This window comes from Myripristis murdjan, chromosome 20, assembly GCF_902150065.1.
Source record: "Myripristis murdjan chromosome 20, fMyrMur1.1, whole genome shotgun sequence".
In the NCBI taxonomy this organism is placed as follows: domain Eukaryota; kingdom Metazoa; phylum Chordata; class Actinopteri; order Holocentriformes; family Holocentridae; genus Myripristis; species Myripristis murdjan.
Genome location: NC_043999.1, coordinates 1,172,516 through 1,190,482, shown reverse-complemented (window position 1 = coordinate 1,190,482; position 17,967 = coordinate 1,172,516). Strand labels below are relative to the sequence as shown.

Here is a 17,967-nt window from a genome sequence, read left to right as displayed (position 1 = left end):
ATTTTATTTTAGTTTGCTTGTTTTTAAAATGTAATTTTAAATTTGAAGATTATGGTGATCTTGTAACATCTAAATAAAACGTGTCGCTCTTAAAAGCAAACATCACGCACACCTCACAGATGACAGCTTATGATCCTGTGTAAAGATGAAGGTGACGGCATACAGCCCTGGGGTCTGTTTCTCAAAGCAGGTTTAGTGAAAATTCTGAGTCTGTTAACCCTGAAATGAGGGAAACTCTGAGTTTTCCGTTTCACAAAGGGAGGTAACTCAAAGCAGAGAAAGAGGGGTAACTCCAGCCTGTTTCACAGAGGGAGGTAACTTAAGCTCTCGGTCAGTTAACGCAGTAACAGACTCCATGAAACTAACCTGGTCGGGACCAGGTTTTTCTCATGAAACCTCGAGTTTCTCTCTGTGTCCGCCCTCTTTCAGCCACACACCGTATTTAACCTCCTCATTCATTCAGTCAGCAGGCGAGTTTTGGTGTGGCATATTAGTTCTGCCGTCTGTTAAAAAAGTAATAATTTAAAAAACTGTCATTAGGCCTTTATTAGAAGTCCATTAGTAGTTAGGTGGCGACTTTTTTTTCAGAAACATGGCATGTCCTTTCGACAGCGATCCCGTGGATGAAGGTGCAGTGTCACAGTGAAGAGAATTAAATATTTGTCGGGAGATGGTTATAAGACCACGAATGAGATTATGCCGAGAGTTTGTTGAACCTGCTTCGTCAAACGGACCCCAGGCAGGAGCAGCATGCTGCATTAAGCCCCACAGTGGTTCTGCTAACTTCTTGTAATATCTCTTGTAATATCTTTCTTTTGTAATATCTTTTCGGGCAGTACCGTCAAATCGTCCATCCAATGAGTGATCATGTAGGGGTCGGGGAATTTCGTCCCATCAGCGAGTCAGTTTTTTTTTTATATAACATTCATGGTCCTGAAGAGTTAGTGTACTCACATATCCACTGAAATTGTTGTTTTCCTCGTCCATTTTGGCATAAACACTCCTGTACTGTATAGCCTACATTATTAAAAGGGACTACTTTATGTTGTAGAAACACGTTACATGCGCTATGAGGTGCGCATTGATTTGTATATAGTTCTTACATAGAATTCCACAAGTAAAGAGCAGTAAAACTTGGTTCCTCTCTCCAGCGTCTTTATTAATAATATAGTTTTGTAAATAGGCCACATACACAACAATTCTGTTAAAACATGCTAATCCGCATTGACAAGCTAGTGCATTTGAGATGTTTCGCCTCCAGCTAAGCCCCACCCCTCATATTACATCACATTGTTTACAAACTGTGAAGGAAACGCTGCATGCATATCCAAATCTTGCCGCTGTCACGGCAGTTCCGCGTGCATTTCCCTTTCAAAATAAAAGTCCAATGATGCTGTATCAACTGTGTGATGATCGATATTGTGAAAAATATTGCATATGACGGCAAATATCACTATTAAATAATATCAAATATCGGACCAAGCCTAGTGAAGACATGATGTCAGGTAGCATAGCTGCCACCTCTCTGACTGTTAGATTTTCAGTCCTGGCCATTTCCACCTGCCTCATAATAAAATCCCCAAGCAGAATAGTGTCTATCTTCTTAGCTTTGTTTTTAGCGGATTGCTCTCTGGCTCTTGGCCTGGCACTGGCTTGTGACCCACTAACTTTGTTATTGTTCAGTCTCATGGTCTCACCTTTATGAGTTGAGGGACTCTTTTTCCTTCGTCGCTGCTCTGTTTCCGTGGTGTGTGTGGGGGGGGACACAGAGCCGTCCACACGGGGGGCCTGCCGGCTGTCAGCCAGGAGGGGGGCTGCCGGCACAGGAAGACTCCCGGACTGGGGAGATGTGGGATGGGCTGCATCATCACCAGGCTACTGTGTCCTGAAGAGCAGCTTTTAACGATGAGATCTGTAGAGACTGCTCATGAGCCACGTTCAGGGTGTTTGACAGCAGCTCAGATTGGGACTTGAGTTCTGCTGAGAGCTTTCGGATGTCTTCACTGAGGTTGGCAATAATCCTGTCTTTCCTAACGAGTTGGTTTTCATCTGGAGGGCTGGATGTAGCCATCTGCTTAGCAAACCAGGCTAAGTTGCTACAGGCAGTCTGACTGTGGCCGAGTAAAGTGGCAAAAATCACTCTTCACTGGTGATTAGAAACTGACCAAACTAGAACGGCGCAAGTAAAAATAAATAAAAGCCCCACAGAAAGTTATGTGGTGATAGAAAATGATTAAAAGCTAAAGTAAAGGAAGTAAAGGAAAGAAAAGCAGAGAGCAAAGAGCGGAGCGTCTGCACTCCTCCGCAGTGTGTGCTCTGTTAGCTCTGTGTTTATGTGAAATATTAAATGAATATTATTTTAATGTTTTGCTATTTTTGCAGAAATCTGTGAAAGTTCAATATTACTTTGATGCACAATGATTAACTCATTGGTAAAGCCCATAATTTAGTGTAGCATTTAAAGCTTATTGATGATGACACAGCTATGTTGAGCTGTAGATTTTACATTTTCAAAAAGGAAAAACCCTACGCTCAGTAATTTAGTCTTCATTCTCCTCTTGGTCGTTCAGGTTGCCATGTATTTTAACGAGTGCTGCTTGTTCCTTGTTGCATCGTGTCTTTGAACCTGGCACTGTGCTGGGCTCAGGAGTTTGGAGTTGGGTCTGCTAATTAAATTTAAAACCTCCACAGCTCTCAGATTATGAGAGGTTCAAGCAGGTTTTCTATCACATTCAGCTTCATTTTATAAAAACATGATTTCTTCTTTCTTCAGACTGAGATGCTGCAGGTTGTCAGAGAGCAGCTGTGCTTCTCTGGCCTCGGCTCTGAAGTCCAACCCCCATCTGACAGAGCTGGACCTGAGTGACAACCAGCTGCAGGATTCAGGAGTGAAGCTGCTGTCTGCTGGACTGGAGAGTCCAAACTGCAGACTGAAGACTCTGAGGTCAGACTGCATTTCATTAGCTCTGTATTTACATGAAATATTAAATGAATATTATTTTAATGTTGCAATAATTTTGCAGAGATCTATGTAATTCTGATATTATTCTGATCCACAGTGATTATCTTAATGTTAAAGCCCATAACTTACAGTAGCACAAAAAGCTTATTGATGAAGACATGGACATGTTGAACTGTAGATTTTCCATTTCAAAAAGGAAAAACCCTACGCTCAGTAATTTAGTCTTCAGTCTCCTCCTGTTCGTTCAGGTTGCCATGTATTTTAACGAGAGCTGCTTGTTCCTTGTTGCATCGTGTCTTTGAACCTGGCACTGTGCTGGGCTCAGGAGTTTGGAGTTGAGTCTGCTAATTAAATTTAAAACCTCCACAGCTCTCAGATTATGAGAGCTTCAAGCAGGTTTTCTATCAAGTTCAGATTTATTTTAGAGCTTTGAGCTTTATTTTTTATTTATTTTTGTCTAAAATTCATCCGGCTTTGATTTCTAAACACCTTTGTGTCCGATATTATTTTATAGCAACATGATTTCTTCTTTCTTCAGACTGAGTCTCTGCAGCTTGTCAGAGAGCAGCTGTGCTTCTCTGGCCTCGGCTCTGAAGTCCAGCCCCCATCTGACAGAGCTGGACCTGAGTGACAACCAGCTGCAGGATTCAGGAGTGAAGCTGCTGTCTGCTGGACTGGAGAGTCCAAACTGCAGACTGAAGACTCTGAGGTACAGAATCTCTTTTCCTGTGTGAAGCTCTACTTGAACAGCAGCAGTGGTTTGTTAAAATGCTTCTTTCTCTGCAGGCTGACAGACTGTCAGGTCACAGATGAAGGCTGTGCTTCTCTGGCCTCGGCTCTGAAGTCCAACCCCCATCTGACAGAGCTGGACCTGAGTGACAACCAGCTGCAGGATTCAGGAGTGAAGCTGCTGTCTGATCTGGTGGAGAGTCCAAACTGCAGCCTGAAGACTCTGAGGTCAGTAGAGGGGTGGAGTCAGTCCACGTGGACGAGCTTCATTGGTTGGTCTCAGGTAGTGGCAGTTCTAGAGTGACTTGAAGTGGATAACACCTTTCTCCAGGTTTCAGATGGACCCCAGTTAAAAGGCTAAACAGAGCATCTGGAATGTGCCCAGCTGTAGGAAACATCCCAGTGTGCATGTAGGAAGGTCTAAGTTGTGCAGGATGACACAGCAGTCCAGCTGCCTTCAGATGGCTGAGAGTTACTGAACAGGTTCAGGAGGGAAACAAAGTCCAATTAATCCCAGCAATTAAATGATGATGATGATGATGATGATGATGATGATGATGATGATGATGATGATGATGATGATGATGTTTTAATCCCTTCAGGCTGGAGGATGGAAAACACTGGATTAAAGCTGACAGCCTGAGGATATGTGAGTACAGACGCAGTATGAACACACACACACACACACACACACACACACACACACATAGTGTATGTTTCTCAGTGAAATGCACGGCACAGAAGAGGACAGATGTTGAACCTGGACCTCCAGCAGAGCAGCAGCATCCTGACCTTCATCTTTTTGAACGTCAGCTTTGTAGAGACGCTGCTGACAGTCACATGGCTCTCTGTGTTTTTCCACTTTGTTTTGGTGTGTGTGTGGTCCTGATGCAGAAATGAGCTGTGAACGTGGATTTCCACTGTGTGAAACAGACTTGATGGGCTCTGACAGGAAGCAGACACATTAAACAGACAATCCACATGGTACTTGTGCTGTGAACACAGCTGCAGTCTGGATGTGCTGCAGCTCTGACTGACAGCTGATGAAGTGAGTCTCAGTAAATGAGGATTTCTGATGTGTGCTGTGTGTCTTCTCCCCATCAGATGCCCGTCATCTCACATTGGATCCAAGGACAGTGAGCGAAGAATTCCGTCTGTCTGAAGACAACAGAGAGGTGGAGAGGATGATGACGTCTGTGCAGGCGTGGTATCTTCCCCCAGACAGATTGTACCAGAGGCCTCAGGTTCTGTGTAGAGAAGGTCTGACTGGGCGATGTTACTGGGAGGTCCAGTGGAGAAGAGTGGTCAATATAGCAGTGACTTACAGAGGAATCACTAGAAGTGGAGATGACTCTCTGTTTGGAAACAATAAACAGTCCTGGAGTCTGAGGTGCTCTGATGATGATGATAACAGCTACACTGCCAGTCACAACAGGAAGTCCACCATCATCTCTGTCTGTCCCCGTGGATCTGACAGAGTAGCAGTGTATCTGGACTGGTCTGCTGGGACTCTGTCCTTCTACAGAGTCTCTTCTGACAGACTGAGACTCCTCCACACCTTCAGCTCCACCTTCACTGAGCCTCTCTACCCTGGGTTTGGGTTTGGGTCTTATGGTTCTCGTCTCGTTTTGTTGCCAGTTTCTGAGAGATAAAAACTTCTGGCAAAGCCACCAACAAGTGTTGGAGAAAATGTTGCATAATGTGATGGATATGAGCAGCTTTGGATTAATATCATTGTGCTAGACAGATATTATGCAAGGCCAAACCAGTGGACCACACACACACACACACACACTTGTTGGTGAGCCCTTCATGGGAACACTGGTGTCCACTGACATCCTGTTGTGGTGGCAGATTGGGGAGGTGGCTGTGTGCCTGGTCAGGCTGGAGAGACTGGCTCTATGGAAACTGATGCAACATCAAAACATCTGGATTAAATAATCCACACCAGTGGAGCAGAGGCACACTTCAATCTCTGGTGAATTTCTGCAGCACTGGGCCCCTTGGCTCCTTTTTGTCACCTGTCAACCTTTGTAATATCTCTGTTATATCTCTGTAATATTTCTAATAGCTCTGTAATATCTCTGTAATATCTCTAATATCTCTGTAATAGCTCTGTAATATCTCTGTAATATTACTATAGTAACTCACTGGCTGAATTTGGCTTGTGTAGGTCGAAGCAGTTTGATCATTTAACAATGAAAATTTGAAAAAAAAAAAAAAAGTTAAATTGCAGAGGGCACATAAATTCAAATAATAATGATACTCCAATAAAGTCTAGCCATATCCTCCGCCTGTGCAGCTCACTACCTCACACACACACACACACACACACACACACACTAACATATACACACACTTCCCCCACATTAGCATGTCCACACCACCTGCTTTGTGTCATTATGTGAGGCATGTTGTGTGTTTTTGTTGCTGTGGTTTGCAGCAGTAAAAGCAGAGAGAGCTCAGTTTTATTGAACTGAACTTTTTTTTTGACTGACAGTTTTATTGATCACTAAGAGCAGTGACTTGGAATGAAGTTGGTTCGATGTTTAAAAAAAAAAAAAAAAAAAAGCAGCTTTGATGTAGTTGGGCTCCATGTTGTCTCTGTGTTGGAGCTCAGCTTGCTGCATTTCACTGGAGGGGAGCTTCAGTGCAGTGAAGCTTCATGTCCTGCACAGTAACTGGGAGCATTTTCCCAGTATGTTTCCCAGCACTGCATGGTAACCGACCCAGAGGCTGAAGGTTCCTCTCTTCCTGGGAGCGACCACCCGGAGCTCCTCTCACCTCGGCGTCAACAAACCAGAGTTTCCCCTCCGCCGCCTCCCGCAGCGCCCCGCAGGAACCCTGGGCCTTCAGCCGCTGTGGGGGGTTTCTGGCTGTAGTTGCTTGTTGCATCCAGCAGGTGGAGACAGAGAGCTGCCAGCCACTGAGCTCAGAGCCTCCGCCTCTCCTGAGCCAATCAAATCAAACCTGACGCCAAAAGTCTCACCTCCTCAAACACAAGTCATTTTTTTTTCTTATAATAATCATCAACAATTGCCTCTCTCTCTCTCTCTTTAAATTTTCAAGTCATTTTCCCCTTTATTTTGGCAAATTCAAAGTCATGAAAATTAGAAAAAAGAAAAAGAAAGAAAGAAAGGAGGGAAAAATGAATCTAATATTTGCCTGAAAAAAGAGCTTTTCCTGTGACATTATTATAAATATCTTTCTTTTTTTTTTTGATAATTTTTGAACACCTCTCTTTCTGTATCTTTTCTTTTTTATTTATTTAAAGGCATTTTCCTTTTTTTATTTAATTATTTTGGCAATTTACCAGGTCATTTTCAGGTAACTTTTACTGATTTCTTGGTCTTTTTTTTGGTGAAAAAAAGTTCTGAAATAAAAAAAAAAAAAAAAAAAAAAAAAAAAAAAAATCCTCTAACATAATCATCAATGTGGTTTTCAAGTTTTTTGATAATTTTCTAATCTCTCTCTCTCTCTCTCTCTCTCTCTCTCTCTGTGTGTGTGTGTGTGTGTGTGCATGCAGGTGTGTGCAGGTGAGGACAAAAAGCGAAGCGGTGACTCAGCGGTTTCAAACACGTTTGTCATTTAATTCTTAGTTGAACTCCACCTACAGCACCGTCCAACAACAACGTCACTGGCTCATGCAACACACAACAACTACAGGGAAACCAGGGGCTGGACGCCGCGAAGCATCGCCCCGCCCCGCCCGCCTCGCCTCACCCTCACCTGAGGCGTTCAGGGTCCCAAACCAAACCCACCCGACAGCACAAAAAAAAAATCAGAAATGGAAGTGATGTGTTGTTGTCGAGGAAAAACCGACTTTAGTTCTGTGCAGCTCCTAAAACCGTCCAATGAGAAGCAAGAACTGGGTTTACATCATCACTTGGGCAGTTTGGGTGAGTCTGTTGTCATGACAACAGCACACAGACGTCACCAAACCGCTGCTTGTCTTTTTTTTTTTTTTTTTTTTTTTTTTTTTTTGTTAGAGGAAGGTCAAACCATGGAGCCCCTGGAGGGTCGTGACCGCATGTTTTTGGGGTTCTCCTGCAGTAAATTTTGCATTTTCTCGCAGAACTTTTCTGCTTCCGTTCCCTCTGAGCCGTCCGTCTGTTCCTCACATCAAGAGAGAAACAGAAAAAAAAAACAGAAACAGGAAGTAGAAAGCAGCAGAAGTAGAAAAGTATTGCGAAAGACGGCAAAATTTTGCGATGGAATGCTTAAGTTATTTTGAGGCAACACACACACAAAAGATCCCACCAAGACCCTTCAGGAGCTCCAGACTGAAAAAAAAAACAACTTTAATTTCAGCGGCACAAACATTGAGGTGTGTAAAGTCGGTCTTCTTCAGTCAAAAAAAGGGATTTTATGTTTTTTTGTAAAAAGCGTGCCAAGGTACTCCACCTCTGTCTTGGCAATGTGACATTTGCGTGCATTGATGACCAGTCCTGCTTTGTGGATCCGTTGAAGGACATCTGAAAGGTGTTGGACATGCTCCTCCCAAGTCTCACTGAACACCACAATATCATCGATGTATGCCGCCGCATAGCTCTCAGCTCTCCTCAGAACTTCATCCACCAGTCTCTGAAATGTTGCAGGAGCTCCGTGCAGTCCAAAAGGCATTGTTCTGAAACGATAAAGTCCACTCGGGACTCTAAATGTAGTTAAGTCCTTAGAAGATTCAGTCAAAGGCACCTGCCAATATCCTTTACAAAGGTCGAGTGTAGTAAGATACTTGGCATTACCCAAGCGCTCAATCAGTTCCTCTATCCTTGGCATTGGATAGGCATCAAAACATGAAACAGCATTTAATTTAGAGAAATTGATACAAAATCTCTGTCTTGAGTCATCTTTCTTGGGAATCAGCACCACAGGACTACACCACTCACCTCTAGATGGCTCAATCACCCCCATGGCAAGCATGTCGTCTACCTCCTGCTTCAGGGCCGGCATCAGCTTAGCTGGGACTCTGGAGGTGGGGTCCCGGATGGGTTGTTGGTTGACACAGCGAAGCCGTATGTCATGTTGGATGAGGTCAGTGTAGCCTGGCTTGGTGCTGAAGAGCTTAACAGGCATGAGAGCCTCCAACTCCTCCTGCTGGTCCCCTGTAAGATGGCTCAGATCTGGGAATGGCTGCTCCTCCTCTGTGGAGGGAAAGAACTGCTCCTGTGGTTCCTCTTCATCAACCACAGTGCGAGCCCAAAGCTGTAGAGATGATGTAGGTCTGTCAAGCCATTCCTTCAACAAGTTAATATGAAATACCTGATGCTTCTTGCGGCGATCAGGCATGTACAGTTCATAAGTGACAGGACCCACCTTCCTGTTGATCACATAGGGCCCCTGCCACTTGGCTAAGAGACCACTCTCTGAAGTTGGGAGAAGAAGCAGAACTTTTTGGCCCTCTTGGAAGAACCTCTGGCGGGCTACTTTGTCGTAACCTTGCTTTTGCCGCTGCTGAGCACTGACCAGATGAGAGTTTGCCAACCCCTGGAACTGCTCAAGTTTGTCTCTCATCTTCAGTACATGTGAGAGCACACTGCATTGTTTCTCTGGTTGTGGTCCCTCCCAGGCCTCCTTCAGCACATCCAGCGGACCCCGTACCTCATGACCATACAGGAGCTGGAATGGAGAAAAACCTGTTGAAGCTTGGGGCACCTCCCTGTAAGCAAAAAGCAGAAAGGGGAGCCACTGGTCCCAGTCTGCCCCCGAGTCTGACACGAACTTCCTCAGCATGGACTTAAGGGTTTTGTTGAAGCGCTCCACGAGGCCATCCGTCTGTGGGTGGTAGGGGCTGGTCTTGACTCCTTTGATCCCCAACAGTTTGTACACTTCCCTTAGGAAGTTGGAAGTGAAATTGGAACCCTGATCTGTGATAATTTCTTTGGGGATCCCCACCCTTGAAAACATTTGGACCAGACAATTTGCAATCTGGCGGGCCTTGACCTTTCTCAAGGGGAATGCCTCCGGATACCTCGTAGCATAGTCACACACTACTAAAATGTACCTGTGACCTGCACTGCTTCTCTCCAGAGGGCCAACAATGTCCATGGCGATGCGGGAGAAAGGGGTGTCTATCACTGGCATGGTGATAAGTGGGGCCCTGTCACCCTTCCTGCCTGGTGCGGTTAACTGGCACTGTGGACATGATTTGCAAAACTGTGTCAGTGAACTGCTGTGGCCAATAAAAGCGGGATGACATTCTGGAGAAGGTTTTAAGTTGGCCTAAGTGACTTGCCCATGGTACAGAATGAGCTAACTGCAAGACTGTGGGCCTCAAACTCCTGGGAACAACCACCTGGTCTCCCACCCTGCTCCGACGATACAGCTGCTCATCCTTTAGGATAAATACCTCCTTGCCTCTTTCTGTGACCACAGCAGAATCAGGGACACACTTAGAAAACAGGGGCGCTAGTGAGGGGTCCTGCCTTTGAAGCTGGGCTATGTCACTAGGTATGACTGTTAGCTCCGCACTGTCTGGCTCCGGACCTGGCTGTATGAACTCTGTCCCTCTCACTTTATCCTGTCTCCTCTGTGCTCTGCTCTTCCTTGCACACCCCTGCCTGGATCCCTCAACTTCAGGGACCTCACTGCCTGCAAAAGGTAGCTCACTCCAACCTAGTCCTGGTTCTGAGTGGTGCTCCCTGTGCTTGGACCTGGTGACAGCAATCATACTCTCACCTGAAACACTCGGCCCCTTATCCTTCCCCCTGGCTATCAGATCCAAAAATATGGGCACATCCCTGCCCAACACCACTTGGTAAGGAAGTGTACCCATTACTCCCACTGATAACAAGTACTGCTGACCCTCAGCTTGAATACTGACATTGGCTAAGGGGTAGTCAACATTATCCCCGTGCACACACAAAACTTTAAGTTTCCCACTAAAGGTGACATCTTTGGGGAGACAATCCTGTCTGACAAGGGTGCGGTCACTGCCTGAATCTAGAAGGGCACCACATGGCTTTTCCTCAATAAACACACAAATGGTATGCTCCTGATCACTGGGGGGAACTGGCACAACAACTTCCTCCAGCTGAGCCTCCAAAGACTCTGGTGAAAAGCTCATGTATGTTTTACTAACCTGCTGACCTGGACATTCAGCTTTGAAGTGACCTGGCTGGCCACAGGAGTGGCATACTGAGGGGCCTCTGAGCTTAAATTCCCTAACCCGGCTGCTGGATGTACTGGGGGGGCCTAGCTTTGGGTTCCTGAACCTATGCCCATTCCCACGCGATGATGGAGGGGCTGGACTAGCTCTGGGTGTGGTGCACTCTTTCAGTGAGCGTCGGGCAGCTAGGAAAGTTTCAGCCATCTCTGCAGCTTGCTTGGATGTGGATGGGTTGCGCTCTTTTACCCAGGTTCGCAAGTCAGGGTTGAGGATTCTCAGGAACTGTTCCATCACAATGATGTCTCCAATTTCCTCCTTGGTCTTCTCTTTTGGAAGCATCCACTTGTCATACAGGTCTTTCAGGCATGTCTGCAACTCTTTGGGGGTCTCATCTCCCTTCACCGTAGTGGAGCAGAATCTCGTTCGGTATGTCTCTGCACAGATTTCAAACTTCTCAAGAATGGCGCTTTTCACCTTTGCATAGTCCATTGTCTCTTCACTGTCCATAGCTACATAAGCAGCTCGAGCTTTACCATTGAGAAGTGGAGCCAGGTGTAGTGCCCACTCCTCCTGTGGCCACTGGCATGCGCTGGTGATTCTCGCAAAAGTCGTTAGATAGTGTTCAATGTCTTCATCATCATGATACGGCTGCATTTTCGGGCCTTTCCACCCAGGGAACCTCACCTGCCTGGACAACTGTGCTGTAGCATTGGTGTCGAGGGGGTCTGGACCTGGTAAAACAGGTTGAGGTGCTGGTTGCTCTGTAGTGGGCCTCAGGGGTGCTCCAGGGTCAGCTGCTGCACCTTCCATCCGCTGCTGATGCTCCTGGCGTTCTGAATGCACCTCCTGTTGGAGCTGGATGAATTGGTGCTGGATTCTTCTCCAGCGCTCATCCTGGCGTTGCCTGTCCTGCTCCCATCTTGCATCTCGATCCGTCTGCTGCTGCATCAAGCCCCGCAACAGGCTGGAAAGCTCTGCGAAGTTGTGTGGCTCAGTAGGTTGCTCACCCACTGCCCCCTGCTGGTTAAGGTCATCAGGAGCCTCCTCCCTTGGACAGTCCATTGTTACTTGGGTCTTCTTTGGTCTATTTGATTTCTGCATCGCTGCCTCCTACTGGCCTGGAGCCACCACTGCCACCATTTGTAATGTAGTCTAGCTTGAGTGTCTAGGAAGGTGGTAGGCAGGCAGACTCAGCAGACATCTTGAAGTGGCAAAGGTGAAGATTTATTTACAGTGCTCTCCATGACAGAAATTAACTCAGGCCAAAACAACTTAAAAAAACAACAACTTTGAAATAAACTCTTGGTCCCACGAACAAAGACACATGCTCACAGCAGCACTGCTTCACCTCCTTCTCCCTCGAGAGCCTGGAGCCCCTCTGAATTTATAGGGAGACTAATTCTCACCTTGGCTATCACAGCCCACCTCAAATCACTTGGAGGGGAGACACTCAGTACCGAGTCTCAAAGACCTCAACAATCCCTTATATACATAGACACAAGTTCATTTACTACACTAAATGGCTTCACCCTGATAAATATGCATCATACCAGACATCACAACATGTCAAACAAACAAACAGAAACATTGCAACTAAAATGAAAAACCCTCCACATGGTTTGGCCCAATGATGTCAGTGATGACATCACCAACTCCATAAAAGCCAGGAAGTGCAGGGCGGCGCCCTCCCAAACCAATCCTGCATGGTGGGTCTGAACAAAGGAACAAACAATTGTAAGTAGAACAAAGGAACAATCAATAAAACTATATGTAACCCTACCACAATAATAAAGGTAACTGAAACTAACTTATGATGGTGTGTTTGCTTTAGTCTACTCATGCGCCTTGATGTAAATTATAACATAATGCCAACACAAACAGACCCGGGATAGTAAGTGCTGTCATGTTATGAGCAACAGGTAACTTATAGCAAAATGAACACATGTATAAAGTATGATGGTGTAATTTATTAGATGCAACTATCAGTGACAAATGGTGAGTGCAGGACAGATCTCACCCCCTTTGTCACAGCGTGAGCTGCTTTTTAATCTCCGGCTGTCAGTTGAGTTTGTGTTTTCAGGGGAAATCCTGAGAAAAAACCAAATTAGCGTCTGAGCATCTCTCCTGTTGACGGTGGAGAATAAAGAGGCAGATGTTCAGGAGGAGGTGGTTTGGCTTTGAGCTGAGGGTTCGGCGGCGAGATGCTTCAGGGAGCCGCAGGCCGGCTTCCAGAGGCTAGTCCATCAAGCACAATATAACAAGCAACACTGACACTGTGGACCGTCCTAACAACATTAGGTCAAAAAAGAAACTAGACCAAGACACAGTCATTTAAATTATCAGCTTATCATCAACAATCATAACCAAACAAAACAAAAAAATACTGGTCTCCCGTTTCCGGAATGGCATTATTTGAAAAGTAATCAAATAAAATAATCAGAGCAACCTGTACACTTCAGTTTGTACCTTTCCTTTAACAGCAGAAAAAACAGCATTTTGGTTTTCAGGTGTGTCTCGAACAAAAAACTAAAACAAAAAACAGTTATAAAGTGGATTTTTATGAGCACAGATGAAAGATGATTTTTTTTTTTTTAACCCTGCAGGACTCAGCAAACCGTGAGGGAAATGATCAGATGTGAGACGTTTACAGCAAACAAACTACCTGAGAAGAAAAACCAACAGGACGGATGGCAGCAGGCTGGCAGTGAGCAGTGCTTCATGGGAATTAAAGGACCGTCCACTGTAAAAAACAACTTGTAGGATTTACTTTAAAAAATTCTAGCAAGTATTTGCACTCACTCCAATTAAGTAAATTTTACTGCTCCAGTATCAAGTATATCCCACTTACCAGAATTAAGTAACATTTACATGCAACTAAAGATTACATGTAGGAAAATATTACGTAACTCTTATTAAACTTAATTATCAAGTTTCTTACTGTAATGTAGTAAGATTTAGTTATTGTAATCAGGTTACATCCATTAATAATTAAGTAAATCTTAAAAACATGAAATGATCACCAATATGAAACAAATAAGTAATTGTATTAACTTTTTCTATTTGACTTTACTTAATTACACTGAACTCTTAACCCAATACATCTAAGTACTTGTTACTAAATTTGTTGAAAAAAATGTTACGATAAATATTCACTTTTTCAATGCAATGGACAGCAGGCAGTGGTCGAGCGAGGCAGAGTGTGAATGAGAGAGGGAGAGAGAGAGAGAGAGAGATGTGACCCAGTGCTGTGGTGAAACCAGGCAGTAAACACAGTCACCAACATTACTGTGCAAATCAGTTTAGCAGCTCACCAGGCAGCGAGAAAGGACACGCAAACAAAAGGAGGTAACAGAAAACAGACAGTAGTATAAAACACATGAGTGATGACAGAAACGTGTGGGTGTGTGTGTGTGTGTGTGTGTGTGTGTGTGTTCTGCTGTATGTTGCAGTGGATTTTACAGACACACTTTCAATAAATAAATATGGTTAAATAAAGGTTAAATAAAAAATAAAGACATATCTTGCAGAGGACGCATCACGTCACGTCGCTGTGTTTCACATTTTGCCTGCAAGTCAAGTCAAGTTTATTTCATCCATGAAAATGGAAATTACAGTGCTTGTACCCACTGTCACCATGCCCACAAAAGACCTCAGTTAAGAGGAAATAATACATGCATGCCTAGAGTTACAGGCAAAGATAATACAGTAACATCAAATTCACGCTACAAAGCTAATAAATTAACATTAAATACAAACATATAGCTAAAAAGGTTCTCCAAATGCACGTTTAAAGTGCTCGTTGTGCTGCCTAACCTCTTGAGGTATAAAAGAGAGAGCATACGGCTTCATGTGTGTCACCGGTGGCCTTAACTGGTCACTACGCTCCATAACCTCTCTGCTCAAAGCACGAAGAGGCTGACAAGAGTCCTGCATGATCTTAGATGTCATTTTTTCCAAGCGCTCATAGTTCACTGATCCACTGTAACTGTCTGCCCAGACATTCTGCCCGTCCTTTGGTTCAGTTTATCGATCCCAGTCTTCCCAGTGACCCCCCGCGTTCCCACCGCAGCCCACAGCACAGGAGCTCCACACGCTGCAGGTAACAGACATAAAAAACATCTCCAGTACATCAGAGTTTACATGAATAGACTGTAACTTCCTCATACAGTAAAGGCGTGGACTCAGTTTGTCCAGCGGTGATGTAATATGGTCAGACCGTGTCAACTTCTCATTAAAAACAACAGCCAGGTGTTTGTACGTATTCACTCTTTCTACAGCTGTGCCTTTAATTTCCACCGCATCAGCTGCCCTCTTGTTTCTCCTAAAATCAATCACTAGTTCTTTTGTTTTCTTGACATTGAGCTCCAGGGAAAGACTGTCACAATAATCAACAAAAGCTTTTATCTCAGATCACAGATGTGTCTGGATTAGGATTAGGATTAGGATTAGGGTTAGTGACTGAAACTCCACCAACTACCAAACCTGCACAGAACGCCTGCGTCTGCTCTCAGACGACGAGGGACGAGGGAATTTTTTGACATCAAACCTGCAGCACAGCACCGATTTCCATCCACACACAGCTAATATAAGGCTGTATGATGACCTAAATCTCATATCCTGATAACAACATAGTGGTGGAAAAACGGTTTGGGACACCCCATGCATTTGTGAAATATTGCATTAACAAATCACTCTTAGGTCTTCAAGTGCAATTTCTTTTAGTCCAGTCACAGCCACAATTTTTGTTGCCCAGCTTGGTGTCTATATAAAGCAGCACATCTGAAAGTTCTTCAGACACAAAAATGGCTAAAACTGGATTTTTCCACAAATATTTCATGATAATATTTGACATCGCGAGATTGTGTAAAATTTTAAGGGTGTCCAAAAACTTTTTTTCACCACTGTATATATCACAATACAGTACATTTTCTGTAAATTACATGAATAAATAGTTTATATAAAATGCCATGCATGGAAAGACCTTTTTCTTACTACATTTTGAATCATATACTTGACAAACAAAAGGTATTTAATCATCTTTGTTATTTCTCTCTTTGTTTCAGGAACCTTTGTGCAAATTTTCAGTTAAACAGTAAACAAAACATAAAATATGTAAAATAGAGGTGAATGATGAAAGGAGTCAGAGCGGACATGCTTCCTGCTGCTGGCACAGTTTTGGTAAAAACAGCTGAGAGTGCAGCGCATGGAGCCACACCTTTACCTTTCTGCCTCAGCTGTGCTGCAGGTGTGTGTGGCTCCAGCAGAGGGCGCCACCGCCCCGTCCTCTCCAGGCTCCTCTGTCCCACGCTGCAACACCAGGGAGCTCATGAAAATGACTCCATTAAAACAGAACTCTTATTTTGAAAATGACAGGGGAAAGCACGAGTTATTATATTTCATAAAATGTTGCTCTGAACAAGAATAATTCACATTTGTAATGAAAGTGTGTGGGTTTATGGAACACAGTGAGACAGGATCAGTGCACCATGTATGAAACTGTAATTACATCAAACCACCAGCAGGTGGAGATAACAAGTTGTGCTAAACACAGGAACACCGCACTTCAAGCCAACCATCTGGGTTCTAATCAACACCACTGGAACAGCTGTGTTTTTACTGCGTGGATACAAGCCCGCATCTGCGTGAGAGACACACTGCAGCCCGCACACCGCACCATGTGAGGCTTTTATTCTGAAAGGACAAACACGCAGCAAGTCAAAGTGAAACTAAAACTTTAAGATGAGTTTGTTCAGACTCCATTTTGAAACGGCAGAAAAAACAGAAAAAGAGAAGGCTGAAGCAGGTGAGTGTCACTACAACATTACATTATATTACATTATCATCATTATTATAGCCTAATTATTATAATTATTTTTAGTGTGTCGGGCAGCTGCTGCAGTAACATCCTGAATGTGAGCGACGGTCTGAGGACGGACAGCAGCTGGGACGAGCTTTAATGTGTCCTCTTCTCCGTCAGGACGCTTCGTCTTTACATTTGATGAGAAAGTCCGAGGAGGACAAAGAGCCTCGGTCCGGAGATGAGACTCATTTCCGCCGCTGCTCACCAGTTACCAAGCTGCACTTTGAACCAGAAGCACCAGTAAAACCAAAATAACTGCAACAATAACCAGTGTGGTCATAAAGATTGTCACAGATTGCCGAAATGAATTTTTGAGGTGATAAACAAGAAAGCTTTTTTGCCTTTGCCTTCAGGAGGTCATGACAGTGTGGCCTCCTGACAGAAAATGACACTGAATCCACATTTTTGCGAAGATTTGGGCTTTTAAAGGCTGTGGTCTTAAACGTCTGATCAGCTGACGAACAGCCTATTTCAGTTTAATGGTTGTTTGCAATAAATTGCTTACTCATTTTTTTTTTTTTTTTGTCTCAATCTTCTTTCTTCTTCTTATTTGCATTTTGAAGCTCTACTTAGAACCTTTTTAAGATCCAACAGTGCAAAATGTAAATTCTTGCAATTTTTCAACTGATCTTAAAGTTTTGATCTGGAGTGTACAGTATAATTAATACATGCATGCTTCTGAGGGAAAAAGCAATCTGATTTAAATTTTGTTGAAATAGCAGAGTCGAGCTCCTGGGAACGTCTCAGTGTCCCAGGAGCCTTTTCACCCCGAGGACACTTTGTTGGTTCGTCTCCAGAAACTATATGATATACATTTTTTAGATAATATAGATATTTTCAACTTTAACATTCTGTGCTGACTTGTGTGAAGCTCCACTGAATCCCTCTTGTGCAGCTGAAGTGTGTGTGTCTGCTGTAAAAGTGCAACAGGGTTTGTGACTTGTTCCAAAGTGTGAGTCCAGAGAGCTCAGGCAGTTTGCAGAGGAAGCAGAGATCTTCCCCTCAGAGTCACTGAGGCACCAGAACGCTGCTCAGGGAGAAACATCACACAGGACAGAGGACACATGCACAGCTGCTCCTCACTGAGGAAAAAAACTCACAAAGGATAATGCTAGCTCAGATCCTTGTTAAGTGTGTGTGTGTGTGTGTGTGTGTCTTACCTCTCAGATGGACTGAAGTGCAGAAGATGAGTGTGTGTGTGGAGGCAGAGGAGGGCAGAGCAGAGCCTCCAGCCTCCAGCTGTCTGTCTATGAGGAGTGACCGGTCTAAAAGAAACCCTCCAGACTTCAGTGCTGAACCTGGACCTTC

The 17,967-nt window shown here is 44.3% G+C and overlaps 1 protein-coding gene across 1 annotated transcript in view; it reads left to right on the top strand.

The window, feature by feature from the left end:
- The window catches only part of LOC115379174 (NACHT, LRR and PYD domains-containing protein 12-like), a 47,254-nt gene that overhangs the window by 21,615 nt on the left and 7,672 nt on the right, over positions 1–17,967 (top strand). Inside the window, 2 exon segments of the mRNA XM_030079895.1 lie at positions 2,774–2,944; positions 3,501–3,671. Coding sequence (XP_029935755.1) covers positions 2,774–2,944; positions 3,501–3,671 — 342 coding nt within the window.